General features: G+C 39.3%; 1 protein-coding gene across 2 annotated transcripts in view; it reads left to right on the top strand.

Moving 5' to 3' along the window:
• The window catches only part of ATRN (attractin), a 150,812-nt gene that overhangs the window by 56,965 nt on the left and 66,390 nt on the right, over positions 1-27,457 (top strand). For both annotated transcript variants that reach the window (XM_012804151.2, XM_012804152.2), the window contains exons 6-11: positions 1,337-1,505; positions 17,458-17,548; positions 18,088-18,331; positions 19,138-19,321; positions 20,900-21,054; positions 23,938-24,022. In XM_012804151.2, coding sequence (XP_012659605.1) covers positions 1,337-1,505; positions 17,458-17,548; positions 18,088-18,331; positions 19,138-19,321; positions 20,900-21,054; positions 23,938-24,022 — 928 coding nt within the window. The remainder of the gene's footprint in view (positions 1-1,336; positions 1,506-17,457; positions 17,549-18,087; positions 18,332-19,137; positions 19,322-20,899; positions 21,055-23,937; positions 24,023-27,457) is intronic.

The following is a 27,457-nucleotide window of genomic DNA, read 5'->3' as shown; positions in this document are numbered from 1 at the left end:
GCCCGGGCTGGGGATTCGAACCCGCCACCTTAGGTGTATGTGGCTGGCGCCTTAGCAGCTTGAGCCACAGGAGCCGAGCCCAGCTTCCAGTTTCTTACATGCCTTTATCCAGCTTCTTAACAACTCTTTCAAATTCACACGTGGTTGTGGTCTTTTTAGAACTGTGAAGGGGTAGGACATTCTTTGCAGTTCATTTATGAAAGTTGGAGAACTTGGTCTTAGCCACAAGAGGACATAACAGAGAACCATGGGAGGTGGAAAAGAGCTGACAATAATGACGTTTCCTCACAAGTGTTGTCTAAGTTAACAGAAATTTGGGGTCTGTTATACATTAAATTTCAATACAGTCAGCTAATGGTATTATCTATAGAAATAGATTATTAAAGAAGCTTTAGGGAACTCAAGGGGTAGGCAATAGTAGCTGTTATTGATATAGTGGTTTTCTTTATATACTTTGCCCTTCCTTAGAATCTTTCCATTTTGGAAGAAATTTGCTTGTTTAAATTCTTATGGCGGGGGGGGGGGGGTGTTGGCCAGCATTGAGTAGTTAATAATTGAAGTATTTGAGTATCTACCATTGTGCATGTTGTGCAGACTCTAAACCTCCAAAGAATGGAGTCTGTCTCTTGCATCTGTTTAAGTTTCTTGGTTTACCAGAAAATGAATAGTTTGTATTATTACTCCCAGATCTAATCATTACAGTTGGCTCTCTGTGTCTATGGGTTGTGCATCTGCAGGTTCCACAGTTAACCAGTGGTGCCTCAGAAACATTTGGGGGAAAACACAATGAAATAATAATATAAATTTAAAAAATGTAGTACAATAACTATTTATATAGCATTTATATCATATTAGGTTTGTAAGTATTCTAGAGATAATTTAAAGTATATGAGAGAATGTGTATAGGTTTTATGCAAATAGTATATCATTTTATGTTAGGGACTTCAGTATATGTAGGGGTCCTGGAACCCAATACCCTGTGGATACCAAGGGACAGCTGTACATTTTAGCCCTGAAGTTTTTGTTTGAATTAATAATTTGTCTAGTCTTTCTTCTGAGAGCTGGTGAAGCAAGTATTTCATAATGAAAGAAAACCTAACCTGGATATAGTGAAGTCATCATTAAAAAGTATGTGATTTTGAGTTTTTTAGAGATTACACTTGGTCAGTACTTTGAGTAAATTTAAAAGCACTATTTAAAAGGATTTGTCTGATATTTAGATGCTACAGGAAAGACTATTCTTTAAATATTTGTTACATTTAGATGATTAAAACTAGAAATATGTAATAGCTTTTAAACTGCAGTTTTTTAAAGCTAATTTATTGTGTTTTATTAGGACCTGGATGTTCAATTCCAGTGCCAGCTAACCAGTCATTTTGGACTCGAGAGGAATATTCTAACTTAAAACTTCCCAGAGCATCTCATAAAGCTGTGGTCAATGGAAATATAATGTGGGTTGTTGGAGGTTATATGTTCAACCACTCAGATTACAACATGGTTCTCGCGTAAGTTGTTCTCAGCATTTTTGTAAGAAACTTAATTTTTCATTTTGGAAATCATTTCTAAAATACAAATAAGCAAAAAGAAAAATCACCTATAATTTCAGTAGTAGAGGAAAATTCCCATTAATATTTTGGTAGTAGTCTTTCAGAGTGTTTTAGCATATGTTTAGTTTTTAAAATTGAGAGCCACATAAGTCGTTGTTATGATAAGCAATAATTCATCTTGTCTAGATACTATCTCTGATATTTAGCTTTAGGTACATATAGTAGGTTCTGTATAAATAGGGGATTCCTTTATCTTTTATTTATTTTTTACTTATTTTAAGACAGAGTCTACCTTTGTTGCCCTCGGTAGAGTGCCATAGCATTACAGCTCACAGCAACTTCAAACTCTTGGGTTTAAGTGATTCCCTTGCCTCAGCCTCCCAAGCAGCTGGGACTATAGGCACCCACCACAATCCTCAGCTGTTTTTTTGTTGTAATTGTCATTGTTGTTTAGCAGTCCGGGACAGGTTTGAACCTGCCAGCCCTGGTGTATGTGGTTGGCGCCCTAACCACTGAGCTATGGGCACTGAGCCTTTTATCTTTTAATTTAACTAATAGGTCAAATGGTCCAAATTTATAGTTTGCTAGTGGAAATTATGCCATTGTCTAATAACTTCCCAGGGCTCAAGGTCTGTTTACTTATCCCATGCTGCTCATTTTGAAGGAGAATACATATTGTCACAGAGGAATTAGCTATCGAGAGTGACTTTTAGAAGAAATTTATGAACATGCTGATTTTATAGCCTATAATTTTTTTCTAGGAATTTTTTATTAAGATTGTTAAAAACCATCACTTCTTTAAGGGATTCTGGAAATATGGCAGAAGTAGCATACTTTCTGAATCCCCCAAAATGTAGACATTAAAATAGCCAGAATAACTTGGCCTACAAAATCAGAAACACATGAGCAGGCTGGGTACATGGCTAACGCCTATAATCCTAGCACTCTGGAAGGCCAAGGCGAGTGGATAGCTTGAGTTCACTAGTTCAAGACCAGCCTGAGCAAAAGCAAGACCCCTGTCTCTACTAAAAATAGAAAAACTGAGGCAAGAGGATTGCTTAAGTCCAAGAGTTGGAGTTTGTTGTGAGCTATGACACCACATCACCCTATTGAGGGTAACGGCTTGAGACTTTGTCTCAAAAAAAAAAAAAGAAAAGAAAAGAAAAAATACACATGAGTAACATTTATAACAAAATGTGGTCAGAAGATAACTATATGATTGGGTGAGGCTAAATCATCGATAGCTATAAGACTTATGTAGTATCAGCATCTCTGCAAGAACAAAGGTGGAGCAATGGCAAGACTAGTAGGATCCAGCATGGCTAGAAGATACTCACTTGAAATCAGCAAGCCAGTTAAGAGCAACAGCTGGAACTGGAAAGAGTTTTGTGTGTTCTAGTAGCTGGGTGAGCGCAAGGGATCTATAGTAGGTTCTGAAAGAGCCAGAGAAGTTTGTGCCTTGTTTACTCTCAGAATGAACCAGCCAAATGTTTTTGCATAGGAGAAAGTCCCACACTGAGGAGAAACTCCTGGGAATGAAATTCAAATTGAGCAGGACAGGGACAGTAGAGACAAAGAAAAAGAATATTCAGGCCAGGTGTGGTGGCTCACATCGTAATCCCAGCACGCTGGGAGGCTGAGGTGAATGGATTGCATGAGCTCAAGAGTTTGAGACCAGTCTGAGCAAGAGCAAGGTCCTGTGTCTACTAAAAATAGAAAAACTAGCAGGGTTTGGTGCAGGCGCCTAAAGTCCCAGCTACAGGAAGCTGAGGCAGGAGAATCGCTTGAGCCCAAGAGTTTGAGGTTGCTATGAGCCATAATGCCATGGCACTCCATCTAGGGATGACAGAGTGAGACTCTGTCTCAAAAACAAAAACAGAGGTCCTGTCTCTACAAAAAAAAAAAAAAAAGAAGAAGAAAAAGAAAATAATTAAATAGAAATTGTAAAACAGAAAAATATAGGACAAACACCAAAACAGAAATTGCAAAGGGTGGGCGCAGAATGGGGAGGACGGAGGAAAGAATCAGTGAATTTGAAGGTAGAGCAATAGAAATTGCTCAATCTGAACAACAGAGAAAAAATAGAATTTTAAGGCTCAGTGCCTGTGGCTGAAGTGGCTAAGGTGCCAGCCACATACACCCAAGGTGGCGGGTTTGAATCCAGCCCGGGCCTGCCAAACAACAATGACGGCTGCAACCAAAAAAAGAATAGCCGGGTGTTGTGGCGGGCGCCTGGGGTACCAGCTACTCAGGAGGCTGAGGCAGGAGACTCGCTTGAGCCCAGGAGTTGGAGGTTACTGTGAGCTGTGATGCCACAGCACTCTACCCAGGGGGACAGCTGGAGGCTCCTGTCTCAAAAAAAAAAAAAAAAAAGTAGAATTTTAAAAAAGATGAACAGAACCTCAGAGACCTTTGGGACTATAACAAAAAAAATCTAATATTTCTGTCCTTGGGAGAGAGCTGGAAGCAGAGAGGACAAAGAGAGAGTGTCTGGGAAAGTACTTGAAGAAATAATCGCTGAAAATTTCCCAAATTTGGCAAAAAACATGAGCCCATGGGATTCAAGGATCTGGTTGAACTTTAAATAGTATAAACCCAAAGAAGTAGATACCAAAACATTATCAGAGTAAAACTTCTGATAAGTAAAGACAAAGAATAAAAATCTACTTTGGGAGGCCGTGGTAGGTGGATCACCTGAGCTCAGGAGTTTAAGAACAGCTTGAGCAAGAGAGAGACCTAAAGCTGGGTGTTGTGGTGGGCATCTGTAGTCTCAGCTGCTTGGGAGGCTGAGGCAAAATGATTACTCAAAACCAAGAGTTTGAGGTTGCTCTGAGCTATGCCATGGCACTCTACTGAGGGTGACAGAGTGAGACTGTTTCAAAAAAAGAAAATCTTTACCTTAGTGAGAGAATTGCCACCTTACTTAGAGGGCCAAAAGAATTCAAATGACAGCAGATTTCTCACTCAACACATTTTTCAAGTGTTAAAAAGACTGTCAGCTTGGAATTCTATGTCCAGCAAAAATGTTTTAGGAAAGAAGAGGAAATGCATTCTCAGAGAAGGAAAACTGAGATAATGTGTTCTCAGCACACTTTTCCTAAAAGAATAATAAAGGAAGTGCTTTAAATAGAAAGCATTTGTTAAAAGAAGGAATGTTGGAACCTTAGGAAGGAGAAGGAAGACTGAAAATAGCAAAAATGTTGGCAAATATGAATTTTCTTCTTGAGTTTAAAATTAAATTTAGAGGTTGAAGCAAATTTTATAACAAAAAATCTTTAGCAGATTAGAAGAATAACTCACCACAAATTGTGAATGGTATGTGGAAATGCACTAAACTTTGTTGTTTTTTATTTTAGTTTTTTGAGATAGTCTCACTTTGTTGCCCCAGTAGAGTGCGGTAGTGTCATAGTTCATGGCAACCTCAAACTCTTGGGCTCCAGTGATTCTCTTGCCTCATATTCCCAAGTAGCTGGGACTACAGGCACCTGCCACAACACCTGGCTGTTTTTTTGAGACAAGGTCTTACTCTTTCCTAGGCTGGTCTCAAATCAGTGAGGGCAGTCCACCCACCTCGGCCTCCCAAGTGCTGGGATTACAGGCGTGAGCCACCGTAAAAATCTCAGGCCTTCTCTGAGATTTTCTAATCTATAAAAGGAGAGATGGTGGGGTGAGGAGTGGGAATCCTAATACCTAAAGTTTCTTTTCTGGCTTAATTTTAGGAACTTTGTACCAAAAATATGATTGGAAAAAAAGTCTGAAAGTTATATAGGACATATGTTACATTTATTTAATATTATCCATTTTAAAAGGATTTGGAAACATGTATCGAGTCTTCTTGATATGTTCTTCTTAATATATCTATACAACCACTTTCAATATACATGTTTTAGAGGAAAGCAAGCTCTTTCTGAAAGGCCGTAGTTTTCAAGGTGCTAATTCTCTAAACTGGATATTTTAAAATTACCGTAGGTTTGTTTTTTTGTGTGTGTGTGTGTGCTCTTAATCTCGATATATAACTTTTCCCTCTGCTGTTTGGGCCCAGATATTAAAGTCCTCCTTCAATTCCTTTTTCCCTCATTTATCCTTTAGTCGACAGATCACTGAGATCAATAGATTCACTTTCAAAACATCTCTGAAGTAAAACTGGCCCCATCTCTATTCCCATTGAATTTATGATGGAACTCCTGCAGTGGTCAGGCTATTCTTCCTCCAGGTTCTCTTCTTTCTCCATACCACAGAGTTAAGCTATTTTCATTGCCTAGAATATAAATGCTTTCCTGAATATGAATTTTAAAGTCCCATTTTATTTTAGTTTTCATGTACACAGATTTAAAGCACTTTCATGGTTTTCTTCAGAAGAGCTGTTTGCCAGCACTAGGAATGGCACAGATAGTAACTGGGGATTGTGTAGGGGATTAGGTCTCTATAGAACTTCTCTATGACACTTCCCACTGGGGGAAGAGAACTCTTAGTCTCTGCTCTCTCTTTACCAGACAGCCCACAGAACAGCCTAATTCTGTCTCTCCAGTCCACTCTACCTCAGCAAATCATTGGTGTGATCACCTCCTAGAGTGTGTCATTGTCAGTAGCCTCCCTCCACCCTACTCCAGTAATCTCAATTCTAAGCATTCCATATCCCAACTGCCTCCTTCTGTTATAATTCTTATTGGTGCTTTGCCCAAATTCCTTTACCTTTACCTTGCACCCAGTAATCTACTGCTGTGAAAGTTGGCTGTTGTCAACTCATAGATGTCCCTTAGTCTGGAAAATTCTCCCAGCAGATTGGGGCTGTCTTGCATACCTCAGAGGCTATACCCTATCTCCAGGACAGCTCCTAGCAGAGGGACCAGCCAGTCACTGAGACTTTCCCAGTTTAGCCCTGAAAGTCTTATATCCAGGCAACCTGGGATGGTTGGTCATCCTTGGATTCCAGCCTACAACTGACTGGCATGGAGGTACCAGAGCCTGACCCTGCTTCTGTGTGGGGAAAACTGTGCCATCCATGTTCCAGAGCAGGCATCCTCAAGCTATGGCTCACAGGCCACATACAGCCTGCCTAGGACATTTATCTGGCCTGCTGGGTGTTTTTGCTGCCCGCTGCCTGTCCTGCTTAGCAGCCGACTTGTCCTGGGGCCCGCAGTCCAGCCCTCCAGTGGTCTGAGGGACAGTGAACTGGCCCCCTGTTTAAAAAGTTTGCGGACTCCTGTTCTAGAGCTTCCTCTGGCTAAAGCTAGACTGTCACCTGAGACTACTTTTTGCTTAGCTGCTGCTTTTTTTTCCCCCATTTTTTGCTTAGCTGCTTCTTGTTTGTCTTCCTGACACGTTTATCCAGAGAGCATTCCCTTAATAAATCCCTTACACAGAATCATCCGGCTCAGGCTCTGCTTTCCAGCTGAGGCACTTTCCAGTCTTTTCAGGTCTTTCTAATACTCCAACAGTCTTACCTCATGGGTGCCCATAATCCGTTGATTCTTTTTCACTCCTCCCCTTTTCCTGTTTAACTGTTGTAACCATCTTTTCATTTTGCAAATCTTTACCACCTTATCTCCTATTTTCATTCTTAGCTAATGGCCTTGCTTCCTGTTTCTATTTTGAAAGATAAAGGTCATCAGAAAAGATCTTCTGTGAACTCCTGTCACCACATTTATCTTTGACCTACATCTGTGCTCGTTTTTTTCTGTCTTCTTTATCTGTAGATCAGTGTTGTCCCTTAGAAGTTTTGGTTTACCCTGTCATTTCACCAGTCACTTGGGGTTAATAAGCACTTGAAATGTGACTGGTGTGAATCAGGAACTGAATTTTTTCCCTTTTTATTGAGTCTTCCTTTGTCCCCTTCTGTAGAGTGCCGTGTCATAGCTCACAGCAACCTCACACACACTCTTGGGCTCAAGTAATTCTCTCGGCTCAGCCTCCCAAGTAGCTGGGACAACAGCCCGGCTATTTTTTAGAGACTGGGTCTTGGTCTGACTCAGGCTGGTCTCTAATTCATGAGCTCAGGCAATCCACCTGCCTAGGCCTCTCAAGTGGTGGGATTACAGGTGTCAGCCACCACGCCTGGCCTTTCCTTTTTTTTTTTTTTTTTTGAGACAGAGTCCCGCTTTTTGCCCTGGGTGGAGTACCTCACAGCAACCTCAAACTCTTGGGCTCAAGTGGCCTACTTGCCTCAGCCTCCCCAGTAGTTGGGACTAAAGGTGCCCTACAATGCCTGGCTAGTTTTTCTATTTTTAGTAGAGATGGAGTCTCACTCCTGTTGATCTCAAACTCCTGAGCTCAGGCAGTTCACCTGCCTCGGCTTCTCGGAGTGGTAGTATTACAGATGTGAGCCACCATGGCTGGCCAGGAGCTGAATTTTTTATTGTCCATTGTTAAGTCTTCATTTCACTTAATCTTACACCAACATTGGTACAGTTAATATCTTTCTCCTCTTTTAAGTACTTTTTCTTCAGTTAGCTTATAGGACACTATATTCTTTTGATATTTTTTCTAACTACATATTCCTTTTCAGCCGTGTTAGCTGGTTCTTCTTCAACCGACTGTTTGAATGACAGCATAAGCCATAGCTGAACCCTTGGTCTGTGTATTTGCTGTCTTGGTGAGTTCGTGTAGTATCTTGGCCACCTTAATTTGTATCTACAGTCTCGACTTTGCACCTGAATACCTATCTCCAGATATTTACTTGACATCTTAATCTTTTGGCTGTCTAAAAGACATTTGAAACTCAGCATGTCCAAATTGATCTTTTTCTCAAGTCTGCTCTTCCCCCAGAGGTCCCCATTTCAGTTAATGATCATTCCATCCTTTTTATTGAGGTCAAAAATCTTGGGGTCATCCTTAACTTGTTTTTTTTAATCTATCATATTGATATGTGTATTAGTTATTACTTGCTGTATAACAAATTCCCACAAATTTAGCAGCTTAAACAACTCACTTTTATTATTTCACAGTTTCTATTGGTTAGGAGTCTGGGCACAGCTTAACTGAGTCCTCTGCAGGCCAGGTGTCAGCTGTCTGCACTCTCAGCTAGAGGCTTGACTGAGGAAGAACTTATTCCCAAGCTTACTCAGGTTGCTGGCAGAATCAATTTCCTTGTGGTTGTAGGACTGAGGGTCCCAGCTTCCTACTGGTTGTCAACTGGAGGCCACCCGCAGTTCCTTGTCACTTGGGCTTTACTGATATGGCTGCTTACTTCATCAGGCCACAAGCAGTGGCACTGAGTTTTCTGATAGGCTGGGTGTCATGAAAAAACAGCATCTCAGCATCTTTGCCTTATTCTTTCTTTTTAAAATTTTTTTGTGACAGGTCTCACTCTGTTGCCCTAGGTAGAGTACAGTGGTGTCATCATAGTTGACTGCATCCTCAAACATCTGGGCTCAAGTGATCCTGTTGCCTCAGCCTCCTGAGTATCTGGGACTCCAGGTGCCTGACACCATACCTCCTAATCTCACTCTTGCTAAGGCTGTTCTCGTCAAACTCCTGAGCTCAAGTGATCTTGCCACCTCGACCTTCTAGAGTGCTAGGGTTATAGTTGTGAGTCACTGTGCCTGATCCCATCTTTGGTTAGAAACAAGTCATAGATTGTGTTTATGCCCTATGTGAAGAGATTATACATGGCTGTGAACACCAGGAGGTGGAGATTGTGGGGGCCACCCTAGTGTCTGTCTGGCATAATGTGTCAGCAGATCTTGTTAGCTCTACCTTTAAAATCTATTCCTAATCTAACCATTTCTTTATTTTATTTTATTTCATTTTTTTGAGACAGAGTCTCACTATGTCACCCTTGGTAGAGTGCTGTGGTGTCACAACTCACAGCAACCTCAAACTCTTGGGCTTAAGCAATTCTCTTGCCTCAGCCTCCCAAGTAGCTGGGGCTATAGGCACCCCCCACAATGTCCAGCTATTTTTTGGCTGTAGTTGTCATTGTTATTTGGCAGGCCTGGGCCAGGTTCAAACCTGTCAGCTCTGGTATATGCCGTTGGCGCCCTAGCTGCTGAGCCATAGGTACTGAGCTAATCTAACCACTTCTTACCACTTTTAGTGCTGTTACCATGAGAAAAAAGATAACATTAAATGTATGAAAGTGATTGTATGAAAATGTATGAAAGACGACATATATTTACCATTTATGTGATTTTACCATGTACCTGGTATCAACCCCCTCTCTTGAAGCAGGAAATCTGATTCTTCCCTTTTTTACCTCCTCTTACCTTGACCTCATATTAATCCCCATTAATTCCATCACAGATTCATGTCATATTTATTCGTTTTTCTCTTTGCCCACCCTTCCATTATCTCATACTTAAGTCTTCAGCAGTAGATTCCTATCACATCTGTGTCTTTGCATTCATTCCTATTAATATCATTTCCCAGTATGAATTGGGGTGATTTTTTAAAAGTATAAAATTATTACCTTCTTAAAATCTGTCAGTGTTGGGCAGTGCCTGCGGTTCAAAGGAGTAGGGCGCTGGCCGCATATGCTGGAGGTGGTGGGTTCAGACACAGCCCTGGCCAAGAAAAAAAAATCTGTCAGTGTCTTCCCATTGGACTTAATGGTCCAATGTGATGCAAGCACTGTTTACCTCCCTGACTCGGTTTGTCCCCTCATTTACCATATTCCTGTGCCACCAGCCTTCCTGTACACCTCATGCCTCTTTACTTGAAGGGCCTTTCCCCTTGTTCCCTCAGTCTAGACTGCCCTTGCTGTCCTGCCCGAAGGCTGATTGCGTCTCACCTTTACATTTTTGGTTTGATCTCAGTCCCACAGAGGGATCTTCCCTGACTGTCCAGTTCAGACAGATTTTCCCTGTTCTTTTTTTTGTTTTTGTTTTTTTTAATAGTTCTCATTTCCTTTGTTGCCATGTTCATAATTGTTAATTATATCTGTGTCCATTATTGTGCATTTTCATTTTCTGCCTTTGCCACTATAGGTTTTCTAAGACTGGGGACTTTGTTTACTCACGTCATTCAGGACTTAGCTCATGGACGGTGCTCAAATAAGTATTGTATCAAACAAATGGGGGAGTGAGTTACTTATTTCCTTTACAAACATTTGTTCCTAGAAATAGGAATGTCACCTGTCGCTTTTATTTGACTGACGTACCTTATGAGTCACATTGTTTTCTAACTTACAGCATTTTTTTCTACTTGTACTTGGTCAGAACATAATTTTTACGGCTTTATATATTTCATTTAAATGTTAGTATAATTCCAGATAGTGAACTTTCATGAAAAGTAAATATAGTAAGTCCTTTTAGAAGTAGTATTTCTGGAACTTACAGTATAAATTGTCTGATCTTATTTGAAAATATTTCAGGAATTATTCTTATTCTCTGTTTCCCTCATAACCCTGTTAACCTGAAACTTTTTTTTTTTTTTTTGAGATAGAGTTTTAAGCTATTGCCCTGGGTAGAGTGCCGTGGCGTCACAGCTCACAGCTCAAACTCTTGGGCTTAAGCGATTCATTTGCCTCAGCCTCCCAAGTAGCTGGGACTACAGGCGCCCACCACAACGTCCGGCTATTTTTTGTTGCAGTTGTCATCGTTGTTTAGTGGGCCTGGGCTGGGTTCGAACCAGCCGGCCTCGATGTATGTGGCCAGCACCTACCCACTGAGCTATAGGCTCCGCCAAAACTTTTAAGTTGTATTAAAAAGCAGTTCCCATTTTGTCACTCACTGGTTGTCTTGCAAAATAAATGGTCTTGAAGTTTCAACTGGATTAAGACTACTAGGTGAAACTTCATTACTGAATTTTTTCCCCTTAAGCAAAAGAGAGTTTTGTTTTAAAAAGTTTTTGAGCAACAGGCAACCAAATAGGGAGTAAGTATCACCTAGTCCAATAAATTTTAAAACAGACTCACAGGAACATCAAGGGTGACATACTCTGCAGAAACCACACTGAGGAGATTCTGAGAATTCTTACTGACAGCCCCAAATTTAGAAAGAAGCAAACTGAGTAGACATTTCTGGTTTTTTTTTTTATTCTTTTAACTGAAGAGTAAGGGAAAAAATTGCTGAGGAATAGCAGGTAAAAATGGGGAAATTGACCAAGTGGCTAGCTCTTTACACAGAGCTCAGAGCTTCTATTTAAATTGGGATATAATGTGAACACTGGATAGGACACTTAGACAACATCTCAAGGAGGGGAATCTGGGTATTTTATTTTAATGGACTGCATACTCCTTCATCTGAGCCCCATCATTTCTTTAGACTTTAGAGAAGTCGATGGAACAAAAAATATCAGTCCTTGTACTAAAGCTGAGATGGAAATTTGATAAACTTAGATATAGTAGAAACAGAATTAAGAAATCACTTACATTTTACAAATAAAATGTCTAGAGAGCTGTGTCTAACCACATAAAAAAAAAGAAATGATGTCATAGCTAATGCAAGTATATACATCTTCTATGATGAAAAAGTGAAACTGAAGAAAGAATGCAGCACATCAGGTCTGAAGAAAACCTCTGATGGAAAAAAAGTAAGTTCACGGAGCAGGAGGAGATTGCTTCCAACTGTCTTGTGCTACAGATCAACTTAATGTGAATTTGGGTTCAGAAAAACGAGCTAAAAGATAAGAAGATAATGAGATGAAATGAGATATTACAGGCTTAAAGAAATATAAATATAGCAAAAATTAGAATAAAAGTTGAATTACTGACAGAGGCTAATTGAGATAATTCCAATAATTCAGGTGAAAAGGCTGAAACAATGAGAGAAAAGCAAAAACTTGTGAAAGACAGATCGTCCAACATAAGTAGAATTGCTGTTGTTGAAGAAAAGAACCTAACACAGAAAACAAACAGATTGAAATAGCACAAGTTGTTTCAGGAAAATTTTATAGTTTCTTAACAAAGCCTGATTTGATCAAGTTAAATTATTGCTTGGGAAGCTTCAGGTAGTTTTGTGTTTCCTGCTGTCTGGTCATGCCCAATCTCCACAGAGCCTTTGCCTTGGTCTTTAGGGTGGCCAGTTACTGTGAATGGTTGACCAGGCCACTCTAGAGTTTGGAGCAGGTACCCTGTGGCTTGGTGGTTACGGGCTCCCAGCCATCACGGAGGGGTTTGTGAGGAAGATGGCAGTAGCTCTGTGGGAGGCATCTATTTTTGAATTTTGCTTATCTGCTCGTTCAGGTCTTAGAACTACTTGGTTAGTAGTTACCTTAGAGTCAGCTATCAGAAAAGCAGCATTAGTTGATAGTTGGAGTTTCTTATGTTTTATTGCATTAGTATTCTTGTGTTTGTTTCTCTATGTTGTGGAAAGACTAATAGTTTGTTATGTATCTTCTGGTCATTCCCTTTAGCTAGGCTATTGGGCTGCTGGCACCTGAGAGTCTCTGAGAAGCTCTTAGGCTGACATGTTCACTGAGGAGGAGCAAAATGCATTAGACACAGATTGAGCACCGTCCGTGTTGTTGGAAAGAGACGTGGATTGATCTGGAGACTTGTTTCTGTGCTCCCTGTGTTTCTTTCCTTACTTTTAAACTTACAGAAACAAGCCTCTGGCTTGACCGCAGGGTGTATAAGTGTGACAATAAGCTAAGGCAGTCCTCAGGAAACACTTTTCATAGCCAGAATTCCACAAAAGTGTTGCAATTCTGTGTAGTCCATTTTGTAAAAGCATGTTCCTGGATGAGCTTAAGTCATTGCTGCTTTAAGTAAAGTACAATATTATTTCTTAATAGCATAGTGAAAGTAGAGGAGTGTGGGGTGAGGGAGAGAGAATGAGAATGATTGAGAATTCTTCAAGTTTCTAGACTGAAAAGCAAACCACCTAAGTGGGGAAGAAAGTCAAGCTGGTCTTAGACACTCAAGGGAGTTGCATTCAGCTATAAAGCTAGCAAGCAGATATTCTTTTTGTTTTCGAGACAAAGTCTCACTTTGTGCCCTGGATAGAGTGCCATGGCGTAATAGTTCACAGTAACCTCAGACTCTTGAGCAATCCTCTCACCTCAGCCTCCCAAGTAGCTGGGATTACAGCCATGTGCCACTATGCCCAGCTAGTTTTTCTGTTTTTAGTAGAGACGAGGTCTTGCTCTTGCTCAGGCTGGTCTCAAACTCTTGAGCTCAAGCAATCCTCCTGTTTTGGCCTCCCAGAGTGCTATGATTGTAGGCATGAGCTGCCACGCCTGGCCACACATAGATATTCTAACATAAATGAACTCAAGAAAATGAGTACATATATGTTGTTCTTAAAAAGAAAAAAAAACCACTTGATGGTGAAATCCAGCCAATTAAGAATTGCATAACTCACAAAAGAGAAGTTGAAGTCAGAAGACTGAGGAAATTGACTCAGCTAAAATATACATGTAGTAGTAAATAACTGTGGATTTGTTTTAGAATGTAGTGTAAGGATTAAGAACTTGGACACTGTAAAAATTATATAACAAAAATTGGGAGAAGGAATAGGAAGAAATCTGAGTGAGTGCTAATCGATTTTCAACCTTTTTTTTTTTTTGAGACAGTCTCACTTTGATGGCCCTTGGTAGAGTGCTGTGGTGTCATAGATCACAACAACTTCAAACTCCTGGGCTCAAGAGATTCTCTTGCTTCAGCCTCCCAAGTAGCTGGGACTACAGATGTCTGCCATAACTGCCAGCTTTTATGGAGATGGCGTCTCTCTTGCTCAGGCTGTTCTTGAACTCCTGAGCTAAAGCAATCTACCCACCTGAGTCTACTAGAGTGCTAGGATTATAGGCATGAGCCACAGCATCTGGGCTTAAGAGGATTTTCAACTTTTAAAGCAAGAAGTTAGTAGATTCTGTAAAATTAAATTGTGTACAATTTTAAAACTAAGGTGAGTTGAACCACTAAATATTTTTTCATGTATTTTAAAAAGTATGGAATGGTCCAAAAATACGTAAAATAATAGCTAGAACCAATTTATGTGTTTTTGTATTTAATAGATATTACCATTTTGTTATATTTGCTTCAGATCATGTATAAGTATTTAAAACAGTCTGGGCACAGTGGCTCATGCCTGTAATCTTAGCTCTCTGGAAACCTAAGGCAGGAGGATTGCTTGAGGTCAGGAGTTTGAGATCAGCTTTGAGTAAGAGCAAGGTGCCTTCTCTACTAAAAAAACAAAAAATTGGTTTTGTGATGCATGCCTATTAGTCTCACTACTCTGGAAGCTGAGGCAGGAAAATGGCTTGAGCCAGGAGTTCAAGGTTGTGGTGAGCTAGGCTCATACCCCTGCACTCTAGCTGGGGCCGTAATGTGAGACTCTGTCTCAAAAAACAAATAAATAAATAAACAAACAATAATAATTTAAGACAGAAGGAAAGGTTTAGAGAAAAATAATGAATACCAATGCCTTCACCACCCGAATTGGAAACAAAACATACTAATTCGGGTGACAACCATTGTATGTTCCTCCAAATCCCAGAGATAAACCATACCCTGATTCTGGTGTTATTTCTTCACATATATAAGAATATATCTTTATACTTTAAATATATATCATTTAGTCCTTATAGAAACAATATTCTACAATTTGCTTTTTTAGCTTCACGCTGCTTGGGGTTTTATATTGATATATGTCACTGGAGTGTGAGTATATTTTTCATGCTGTGTAATTCTTTTATATGGATATATTAGGATTTATATAATCCATTTCCAATTGGTTGATATTTATTTGCTTCCTTTTTTGCTATTGTGATACATCTTTTTCCTTTTTTTTTTGGTAATTTTAAAAATCGGATTATCTATGTAAAATTTTATTTATACAAAGTTAAACTTTAAATTTCTTTGTTTGTAGAAAAGAAACAAACACTTAAACTTCAGCAATAGCTTTGGTTTCACTTTGGCTCCTTTTTTTTTCTGGTAATTTTATGAAAATTAAAATTAACATTATTAAAAGTATCGATAGTACAATCCTCTTTATATAAATTTTTTTTTATCTGCATATATACTTAGATGTCTGGGTTGATGTTTACTTGAAGTTAATTATATTCGTTTCTAGATGATGGAATAAACTTTTTACTCTTTTTTTGGTATTGCTTACATTCTTTATAATAAGGATGTAATTTTTTTATAAACACAAAAAAGTGATGTCTTTCTCAAAACGAAACTAAAAGTGAATATTTAAGATAATGAATGACTATTCAACAATGTATAAATAAATATAAATTACATGGTAGGAATATAAATTCTCTTTTTGGCATTTTTTTATTTTAATGGTCTTGAAATACATACATAGAATAGATGAATTGCTGTAATGGTGTTACAGATAAAGGTGTTACCTTTATCTATGGTATAGATCAGGCGTCCTCAAACTACGGCCCACAGGCCACGTGCGGCCTGCCTAGGACATTTATCCGGCCCACCGAGTATTTTTGCTGCCGCTGCCTGTCCTGCTTAGCAGCCAACTCGTCCCAGGGTCCACAGTTTGGCCCTCCAGTGGTCTGAGGGACAGTGAACTGACCCCCTGTTTAAAAAGTTTGAGGACATCTGGTAGATAAAGGAAAGGAAAGGATAGTAATTTTTTTTACTTGATTATCATTTTCTTTTTGATAAAAATCTTAAATCAAGAAGTAAAGACTGAAAACTATCTTAATAAAAACAATGGAAACCAAACCAATGGATTGACACTTTCAAAGTGCCGAGAAGAAAATAAGTGCCAACATAAAATTGTTTACTGAGGGTTTACACACTTTTTCTTGAAGGACCAGAGGTAGTAAATATCTTCGACTTGTAGGCCATGTAAGCTCTTCTGCCGTTGTTGCACTAAAACCGCCCTAGACGATTGTAAGTAAATAGGCGAGGCTGTGTTCCAACAAAATCTTTTTTATGCAAACAGGCTACTGGCCCACAGGCTATAGTTCCCAACTCACGTTCTATATCCAGTAAGAAAATATACTTCAGAAATGGAGAAAAAATAAAGCTATTTTCAGATGAACAAAAACAGAGGAATTTAATCTCTGGTAGCCATGTAGTAAGTTCTGTTCTTTAAGCAGAAGGATAAACTTAACTGAGTATTAGTTGTAAAAAGTAATAATATCCTATGGGATGGAAATAAAATACACACCAAGAAAGCATAAAAAGCAGGTGGTGTAGGTAGATGGGCAAAATGGAGTTTAAGGACCCTGAATTGCCCAGGAAATGGTACAAGTACTAATTTATATTAGGCTTTGCTAAATTAGGGATGCAAGTTACAATTTCTAGGGTAATCAGTAAAAGAATAATATGAATATGTAATAAAACAAATAGTTTATAAAGCAAAATGGAGTAATAAGATTTATCATCCCCTTTTCAATACCTGTCAGTTTCTTATGATTAAATGAAATAAAACTTGCTTTAATGAAAGTTTAAGTCAGGCCAGGCATGTTGGCTCACGCCAGTAACCCAGTGCTTTGGGAGGCAGAGGTGGGAGGATCACCTGAGGCTAGGAGTTTAAGACCAGCCTGGACAACATACTGAGTTCTGTCTCTACAAAAAATATAAAAAATTAGCCAGGCATGGTGGTGCATGCCTGTAGTCCTAGCTACCTGTGAGGCTGAGGCAGGTTGATTATTTGAGCCCAGGAATTCAAGGTTATAGTGGGCTATGATGGAGTCATTGCATTCCATTTGGGATGACAGAGCAAGTACTGTCTCTTTAAACAAAACAAAATGAATCAGAAATCCCTTGAATATAATGTAGACTTCCAGTTATTTAGACTGTATGTAGAAGAGGTTTTCAGGAGTGTTAGAAACATCCAGTAGATTTTTCTTTATTGTCCCAGGATCATATATATAGTCCAGCTCCCTTTCCAACTTCTCACATACCCAATGGGCCCATGTGTCAGATTTGTTTGTCAAGGTGATAAGTGTCTCCGTACTTAACAAGCACCTTCAAGACTGGATCATATCACAAATAAAAGAGTACAAAATGTTCTGTTTTGTAGGTATGACTTGAAAATACGATCTGTTTGTTTTGTAGATATGACCTTGCTTCTAAGGAGTGGCTTCCACTAAACCGTTCTGTGAACAACGTGGTTGTTAGATATGGTCATTCTTTGGCATTATACAAGGTAAAACATCTCTACTCTGTACTAAACAAGAAACTAAACTCTTCCTCAGTTACTTTATTTATTTACTATATAATTAAAAAGCTATGCAATGTTGGTTTCTAATTGGGGAAAACTTTCTATATTGGTGGGAGGTGAAACTTCTTTAACTTAAGAGATTTTAATGGCTTCAAATTGTCCTGGAATATAATTATGGTTCTAAAGGGTTAAAAATATAGATTAAAGAGTGTAGATTAGCTTTTATGCTCATTAATAAGCTTAGCCAAGAATAGCCACATTGTAATGTTACTGAACAATTGTTTTCATTTCCTTGTTTTTGTAGATAGTCATATGAGGAAGTCCAAGAAAAGTAGTGAAGTGTTACAGATATAGAACGTGACGATTTTTATTTCCTGTTGTTCCTTTCTCCATCATTTTCAGGGGCATTTTGTTAACCCTTTTTAAGCTGAGAATAATTATCAAGTTTTTGAACTGGTCCTCTTCTATTCTCAGATTTGATCTTTTCAGTGTTTTTAAAAATTTTATTTATGTTTTTTTCCTAGGATAAAATTTACATGTATGGAGGAAAAATTGATTCAACAGGGAATGTGACCAATGAGTTGAGAGTGTTTCATATTCATAATGAATCATGGGTATTGTTGACCCCTAAGGCAAAGGAACAGTATGCAGTGGTTGGGCACTCGGCACACATTGTCACACTGAGCAGTGGCCGGGTGGTTATGCTGGTCATCTTTGGTCACTGCCCTCTCTATGGATATATAAGTAATGTTCAAGAATATGACTTGGGTAGGTATATTTTTTCTAGTGGTTGTTTTTTGAATGTCAAATTAAAATCCTCTATTTTATATTATTATTACTGTTTAATAAAATTCAAGCTAACCTTGATCCAGTACTTGAAATACATTTAACTTTGATATATTACCAGTGAAATTTAGATTATGGATGATACTGAGTAGAATGTATATATTTGTTGCTGTCAAGTTGGCAAGGTGCCAAAGATGGGACAAAATGCTTTCAGTGTTAAAAATAATCTTTAAAAAATAGTTCAGGACAACAAATATTCTGAAGAAAATAAATTGGATAGCCCTTTAGAGACTGGTTCGATGGAGTGTGCCTTCTCTTAATACAGGGTGTCCATAAAGTTTGTGTGCAAATTTAAATTAAGTTGAATTTAATTTTAAATTGCACATGAATTTTATGGCCATCCAGTGTATAATACTTCCTTTGGGTAATCTGTTACTGTGCAATAGGAGTTGCTATAATTGATACCTTGAGAAAGTAGACCTATAAAGTATATCAGTATATTGGTCACGGAGTTAAATATTACTTAATGGATCTGAGTCTTTTAAATTTAGTATAATTCTTTTCCTACATGCCGTATTAGAACATTAGAACATTTAATAGGTTGGAGTTTGGACACATGGCTTTTTAAATAAATTTTAGGTGGCTTTGTTTTAAAAACAAGAAGATAAAAGAAGTTATATATATCAGGTCTCTTGAAATCCCTACTCATCCCCTCAGCTATTTGGACATCTTAAGTATTAGGGAGGAGGAGTCTGCCCTGTTTCCTTTAACTGTTTTTCCCTTTCCAGATAAGAACACGTGGAGTATATTGCAGACCCATGGTGCCCTTGTGCAAGGGGGCTATGGCCACAGCAGTGTTTATGACCACAAGACCAGGGCTCTGTATGTTCATGGAGGCTACAAGGCTTTTAGTGCCAATAAATACCGGCTCGCAGATGATCTCTATAGATACGATGTGGATACGCAGATGTGGTGGGTATTTTTCTTGAGCTTTCACTTTAAGGTGTGAATTCTATAGAATTGATTATTGAGACGATATTGTGCTATATTTTTATTTTCAGTCCTGGCAGATAATTTTGTTCAGTATTATACGTAGAAATAATTGAGAAGTAAGCAGAAATTAATAAAGTTGCTGGCATTTATTTTGTTGCATTAGTCTATAATTCTATAATAGATTGATTAGAAAATGTTTGGCATTTTTTGACTTGTTTTCAATTTTTTTTTTTGAGACAAAGTCTCACTGTGTCACCCTTGGTAGAGTGCTGTGGCATCATAGCTCACAGCAACCTCACACTTCTGGGCTTAAGCGATTCTCTTGCCTCAGCCTCCCAAGTAGCTGGGACTACAGGCACCTGCCACAACACCTGGCAGTTTTTTTTAGAGACAAGGTCTCGCTCTGGCTCAGGCTGGTCTTGAACCTATGAGCTCAGGCAGTCCACCCACCTCAGATGAATCCCTCCCAAGTGCTGGGATTACAGGCATGAGCCTCGGCACCTGGCCCAACTTGTTTTCGATTTTTATACACAGAGCACTAGTATACAGTTTTAGTTCTTTAAAATCTTGACAAAGAAATTTTGTAGCTTGTACATAGTTGGTGCACACTTTTGTAATTAAGTAGAATATATCCATTTTTACCTTTTCATGATCAGCAAAGCGTCACCTTTGGGATTAGTTACTGGCATCATTCATAAAATCATCAAACAGGATGTTCTCTGAACTGTACATAAACATATGCTAATTTTAACAAACAAAGCTAATTTGAATTATGAAATAATGTAACTAAAAAGCAATGGTTTCTCTTCTATCTTTCTGTATTTCCTCACATATTTGTTACCATGCTATGGATATTATGTTATACTCTGTCATAAAAGTCATCACTTTTGGTGACTGTGTCATAATCCATTGTTTAGGTATACTGGGCTTGTGTGGTTGGAAGTTTTGGTTTCTACCTTTTGTCTCATTAAGAAAGCATTGTGAGGCCAGGCATAGTGGCTCATGCATGTAATCCCAGCACTCTGGAAGACTGAGTGGGTGGATTGCCTGAGCTCACAGGATTGAGACCAGCCTGAGCCAGAGCAAGTGGTCATCTCTAAAAATAGCCAGGTGTTGTGGCAGGCGCCTGTTGTCCCAACTGCTTGGGAGACTAAGGCAAGAGAATCCCTTGAGCCCAAGAGTTTAAGGTTGCTGTGAGCTATGACACCATAGCACTCTACTGAGGGTGACAAAATAAGACTCTGTCTCCCAAACAAAAATAAATAAATAAAAGAATAAGAAAGCATTGTGCATAAGTGTTGTCTATATTTCATGTGATTTCTGCCCAGAAACTGGAATTATAGGGCTATGAGATATTAACATTGTAAGGCTCTTTGTCAAAATTCTTATAGGTCTTTAAAATTTTATATATTTATTGTTGAGAAATTTATATATAGGGACAAATCTAGAAGAATTTTCACATTGTGTCTGAAGTTAATAAAATGGTTATGCTTGTAGGTAGATAAGTACTCTTTAAAAACTAACCTTGTATTTATTGTTTCTAAATAAACTTAAAAGGACCATTCTTAAGGACAGCCGATTTTTCCGTTACTTGCACACAGCTGTAATAGTGAGTGGAAACATGCTGGTGTTTGGAGGAAACACACATAATGACACATCTATGAGCCATGGTGCCAAATGCTTCTCTTCAGATTTCATGGCTTATGACATTGGTAAGTTTCCCAGCACCACTTTAACTTCAATGATCTTTTTGCCTTTAAGAAACATTTAAAAGAAACTGAAAATTTTGTCAATTCAAAATGGTCAGGCCATTTGAAAGAGGTCTGAATGGTATTTTTCATATTCATGTATCCTTTTGTTTAATGTTATATGCCTATGCGTATTAAAAAGTGTTATTGCTACATTAAATTCTTTTTGACATCACTTCTGTTAATTGTGTGAGTGTTAATTTTTGAGACTTAGTTCATGTATCTAGTCCCTTTTTTACAGATGCCTTGCCAGTGATGTTAGGTAGTTTTAACTATCAGCATTGTGTTAAATTGGTTCAAGTATTAGCTTTATTTCATTCTATAGAACACTGGTTCCTGTATTCTTGATGTGGAAATATACTTGACCAGAAGAGGGCAGGATTTGTTCATGGAAAACATAATACGTAGCAGATGTTCTCTTGTGTATTATTAAGATGTCCATTTTAAACAAATTATCATTATTTTTTGGTGTGGTAAAATATAGACAACATAAAATTTATCACCTTAACTATTTTAAATAGGTATTTTAGTGGAATTAAGTACATTTATAACGTTATGCATTCATCACCACCATTTGTCTCCATAATGTTCTTCATCTTGTAAAACAGAAACTATGCCCATTAAACTATAACTCTGCACCTCGCCCTCTTGGTAATGACTGGAAACCATCATTCTCACTGTCTGTCTTTATGATTTTCATTATTCTAAGCCAGACATCCTTTTTAACAGACACTTGTGGGCCGGCCACTAAGCATGTACGTACACGGGCAAGATAAGGTGACTAAGTTACAGCCCTTAGCTTCAAGGAAGAGAGAGCAAAGAAATGAGAAGACAGTATGATTGCATTTTAGGGTGTTCCTTGCTGAAAGGAATGTATGAGAGCCCCTCTGAGGATCTCTTAAATCAAGAGAGGTAAGGATGATAGAGAAGGCCTTCTTGAGGAGGGGTCGTTCAAGCTAGAACTTTGGATACATTGGGAGTCAGTTAGGTGACATTAGGCTGGATATTCTAGGCAGAGGAAGCCCATGTACAGAGACACAGGGTGGAAAGAGTACATGGCACACACTTAGGGCTTTTGAGTACTTAGTTTTAGATGCATAATAGCAGCACACCAGGGAGGAGTGGCCTCAGATGAACTAGAGAAGTAAGTAGCTGTCAGACTGTACAGATTTTGAGAAGTTTGGTATGTCGTGCTGAGGAATTAGGGCTTTCTGAAGAATCTTCCAGAATAGTTGATGGAATCATATTTGTGTTTGAGGAAAATCTCTTTACTGGCGTTGTGGCAAGTCCCTGGGAAGGGACAAGATGGTAGTTCAGGGACTGTTGCAGAAGGCTAGAAGAGAGTTTAACCCAAGGCTGTTAAAGTAGCTGTGAGAATAAAGAGATAGGTTTGATGACTACCAGGAACTTAGAGATTGGGAAGAGAGATAAAAGTGTCCTTACTTCCAGGTATCTGGTGTGGGCCACAGTGCCAGGATCTGGGAGGAAGAGCATGAAGTAAGTTGGGGCCAAGTCCGATTGGAGATGTCTGTGAGAGAAGGCAGAGAGCCAGCGGGACGCTCCAAGAGGGGTGAACTTCTGTAGGGTTCCCGTGTCATAGGGATAAGCACATAGCCCGAGGCCAGATGGAGAATTGGAAAGGCAGTGGAGTTTGTGACAGCATGTCGGGGAAGTAGGAAGAAGGTCAAGATTGGTAACCTCGGAGGGAGCAGTTCACAATGGTTGCAAAGTGACTGAATAAGCACTGGAGAGTCCTTTAGATTTAGCAACAAAGAGAACATTTATCACCTCCTAGTCATAGAGGAATAGTCCAGATTCCAAGAGGCTGAGAAATTGCGTAAGCTGAGACATATACACAGTGACTGTTGACTGGTGTGTTCAAAACCTTGTCTGTGTGAAGGGAAGAAAAGGGGTAAGTGGAATGCCTCAGAGGGAGGAAGATCTAGGAGAACTGTTTCTTTTTCTTTTTTTAAAAGGTGAGCTCATGTTGGGCTTATTTAAAAGTGGTGGTGAGAGCCAGCAGGAGATTTGGAGGCCAAAGGAGGGGGTATCTGTCAAATCAGGAGACTTCTGAAGAATGGGATAAGAAGAAGGGATCCTTGCCACGCTGTGGTTTTAGGGCAGACAGCAAGGTGGGTGGGCAGGAAGCTAAGAGATTGATGGCCTCTCTATGTGAGGATGACCACAGAATCTAAGGAGGGTAGGAGAAGGAAGTGACGGCTGTTGTTGTCAAGGCTGAATAAATGTCTAGATCCGGTGGAGGTATCTTGGCTCAGTGAATATCTCAGAGAGTGACACAAGGAGTATGAGGATGGTGTGGTTCAACAGCACCAGTTGCTGTTCATAGGTCCAGTAGAGAAGTTACTAGTATGGGTCAGGACAAGGGAAATTAGTAGATCTAGAGGATCTAGGAAAGGATTTTTAAAAAATTAGATAATGTTTAAATTTTTAAAAAAATTAATTTTCCATCTGTATTTTCCACTTTAGCTACTAAATTTGGCCAAATCAATATAGAGAACCAGTGGCATATAATTATGGAATTCACAAGTGTTGTCCACATAAGCTTTGTACAGTGTAAAATTTGCTTGCATTAAAAAAGATTCTATTGGGGTAAATTGATAGGCGGTAGAATGAGTGACCAGGATGTGATGGGTTGGATGGACTCGCTAATTAGCACTGATGAATGTTCTGCTGCTGCAGCAGCATTTTACCCCAGAAATGGTCTAAGGAAATTGAGAGGCATGTTTTATGAGGTTGTGTTTGTTGCGGTCTTCTTCCTGAAGAAATATCAGGTCCTGTTAATTATGAATGGTAGGCCCTTCTGAAATGTGTTTTTCTTTCTCCTAGCTTGTGACCGCTGGTCAGTGCTTCCCAGACCTGATCTCCACTATGATGTCAACAGATTTGGTCATTCAGCAGTCTTATACAACAGGTAACCGGAGAAGTGCTTGCTTCTTTTTCTTGTGTGTTTAAAATGAAAATGAAACAAAGTATGAAGAAGTGGACTTTAGGTATTATTTGCAGCATTCCCTCATCCTATTAATTTTTCACAGAATTATGTAGGTGTGGATTTTCCAGTTTATGTTTAAAATATTTTATGTGGATGTGAATTACTTCAGATGCCTTGTTTATTGATGGTTTCATTAGCATGCAAGAGCATGCTGTGTTTGGTATTGTCTGAGGGCATGGAACAACAAAAGTTACATGTGTGTTACTGTTTTGTGTCCTCTGCTATTTTCAGTACTTAGGTTGTTGAGTTTCTAGTAGTTATATCTGAATGGTAAGGATTTGGGAAAAAATAAAGAGGGCACTTTAGATGGGGGTATAGGGTAGAAGAAAAGAGATGGGGAGGTTATGAAGCTTAATATAGATCAAGTGTATAGTCTTTGGATAATTTGAAGTCTGTAGTGCATTTTATCTTATCACTCAAAAATGCCTAGCCCAAATGACCAGAGATCTTCATAAACCTGCTCTGGAAAAGTCTCAGTCAAATAAGAGAGATTCAGCGTGGCTATTCTCCCTGGTTCTTTTTTTTTTTTTTTTGAGACGGAGCCTCAAGCTATCCCCCTGGGTAGAGTGCCGTGGCATCACAGCTCACAGCAACCTCCAACTCCTGGGCTCAAGCGAGTCTCCTGCCTCAGCCTCCCAAGCAGCTGGGACCACAGGCGCCCACCACAACGCCCGGCCATTTTTTTTTGGTTGCAGCCATCATTGTTGTTTGGCGGGCCCGGGCTGGGGATTCGAACCCACCACCTTAGGTGCATGTGGCTGGTGCCTTAGCCGCTTGAGGCACAGGCGCCAAGCCTCTCCCTGTTTCTTATAGTGTGCTTTAAATATTTTTAAGAAGTTACACAGCTTCCCAGCTACTTAGGAGGCCGGAGGGGAAAGATCACTTGAGTCCAGGAATTTGAGACTGCAGTGAACTGTGGTTGTGCCTCTACACTTCAGTTTGGTGACAGAAGTTAAACAGCCTACTCATGTTATTTTTCTCTGTTTGTTTCTTAAATTTACTGTTGTCTGCTTCCCTTTTAAAATCTAAGCTATATAAACCCTAAAGCTATTAAGTGCCATAATGCCTGCATTGTGTAAGGATTTCCTTGGCTTTGAAAATTCTTTTGTGATGATGAAAGACAAATGAAGATAATTTAACTTGGATTAACAAATATAAGAAAATGATGTCTTTTGGGAATGTGAAGGAAGAGTTGACAGAATTTAGAAAGTGGATATTGGGAAAAGGTATTGTCCTTTATAATACAATTATTTATTTAGCTTTTTAGCAATATATATGGTTTTACTATGAGGACATTTGATTGTTATAGGCTAAAATGGAAGGAATTTTTTACTACCTTGCTAATTTAAAGGGTTGTCCTAAATCAATATCTGATACTTCTTCAGTAAGGAAGGCCCTAGAAGCCTTATAGCAAGTGCCTCTTGAAGACTGCATCTGAAACTCAGTGAGGCCATTTGGTCGTCACCTTGCCTGGGTGCCTGGCCTCAGCTGTCTTCATCCTCATGTTCCTGGTGTTTTCCTAGCGTGAGTTTTGGCCATACTAGGCAGTTGCAAAATGGCAGTTATTAGGACAGTGATAATGAGCAAAGAAATGAATCCTCTTTTAAAACATCCTTAGATTTTATCCAACTCAGAGAAGTTGGTGGTTTACTGGAAAATGTTGTTTAATCATAAGTCAAAATTGAGACTGACTTGCCTGAGTTACAATAATGCTTTTATTTGTATTTAATTTCAATGTATTTGAAGCCTAGTATGTGAGTATTTGAGACAATTGAAGGAGATGGGATAAGGAAGGAGGCCATGTACCAAAAGGCCATGGTTTCAGTTTAATTTTATAAAAGAATTTACTGAAAGAGAAACTGGTTCACATGATTTCTTTGTGTTTGAGTGGATCAGCAGCATTGAGTCAGCTGTGCCTTGTGCTGTACCTGCTAGGGAGGCAGGAAGGAGCAGTGTAGCTGTGCCTCTCCCTGGCCAGCTCCACCCATCTCCAAGGCTTTCCCCACCCTTGCAGAGCCCCAAGTGACCAGGTGCATTCAGAATTGCCAAGAACACCAACTGTACTGGGAAAAGGAGGGAGCTTATTTTGATTAAAGCAGCGAAATAACTAGTTGAATCCAGCCTGTTTATGTTAAGTAAGCCAATAGTGAGAGGTTAAAAATGAAACCTGGTGTTCGTGTTCTAGTTATTGAAATGAGTGGTTTTCAGATATAGTAACAAATATTTGAAGAGCTACAAATATTTAGAAAACCAGAAAATCTTTATGCTTTAGATAGTCCTCTGTTAATTTGGGGGAGATTGAGGCATAGTGAGAATGAGTTAACTTGATGTTTCATTGTGCATTAGTTTTGAACTTCCTGGTAGATCATAGGATCTTGGGGTTTGAAGGGATCCTTGAGATGATCTGTTCTAAATTCCCACTTAACACAGGCATCCCCATTAACCCTGTTTAGAGGTGGTGAACATGCCTAACAAGGAAGGCAGCCCTTTAAACACATCCACGGATGGAAAAGTCACATATGAAAAAGCTCCTTTCTTCTTCTTCTCCTCCTCCTCCTTCCCCTCTCCCCTTCTTTCTACCCCTCCCCCACCTCCTCCCTTTTTTTTTTTTAACACAGAATCTCACTTGGTCACCCTTGGTAGAGTGCCGTGGTGTCTTAGCTCACAGTAACCTCAAACTCTTAGGTTCAAGTGATCCTCTTGCCTCAGCCTCCCAGGTCGCTGAGATTATAGATGCTCACCCCACGCCCAGCTATTTTTTAGAGACGAGGTCTCGCTCTGGCTTAGGCTGGTCTCGAACCTGTGAGCTTGTCTCAAACCTGTAAGGCAATCTACCCACCTCCGCCTCCCAAGTGCTGAGGATTACAGGCACGAGCCACTGCACCACCTTCTTTTTTTTTTAATGCAAGTGTGAAACGAAGTTTGTTGATGAAGAAAAAAAGATAAGTTTACAGAATAAGAGGGTTTCCAAAGCAAGAAATGTTTGACATAGACAGTGAATGGGCCTTCACTCTGTTGTGACAACTGAAATTGAGCATCTTTTCATATGCCGTTGGACATTTGTATTTTGCCCCTGCAAACTGGCTGAATCATTCTCTATATTATGGCTGTTCCTTTTCTTGTAATGTAACGTAAATAATTTCTTCCTAGCTTATCATTTGTCTTTTTACTTTGCTTATAGCATTTTGTTTGTTTGTTTGTTTGTTTGTTTGTTTTTTGAGACAGAGCCTCAAGCTGTCCCCCTGGGTAGAATGCCGTGGTATCACTGCTCACAGCAACCTCCAACTCCTGGGCTCAAGCGAGTCTCCTGCCTCCACCTCCCAAGTAGCTGGGACTACAGGCGCCCGCCACAACGCC

This window comes from Otolemur garnettii, unplaced genomic scaffold, assembly GCF_000181295.1.
Source record: "Otolemur garnettii isolate 467f Iridium unplaced genomic scaffold, OtoGar3 scaffold00025, whole genome shotgun sequence".
Taxonomy (NCBI): domain Eukaryota; kingdom Metazoa; phylum Chordata; class Mammalia; order Primates; family Galagidae; genus Otolemur; species Otolemur garnettii.
Note: the sequence above shows the minus strand (reverse complement) of the source record. Positions and strands in the feature narration are given on the sequence as shown.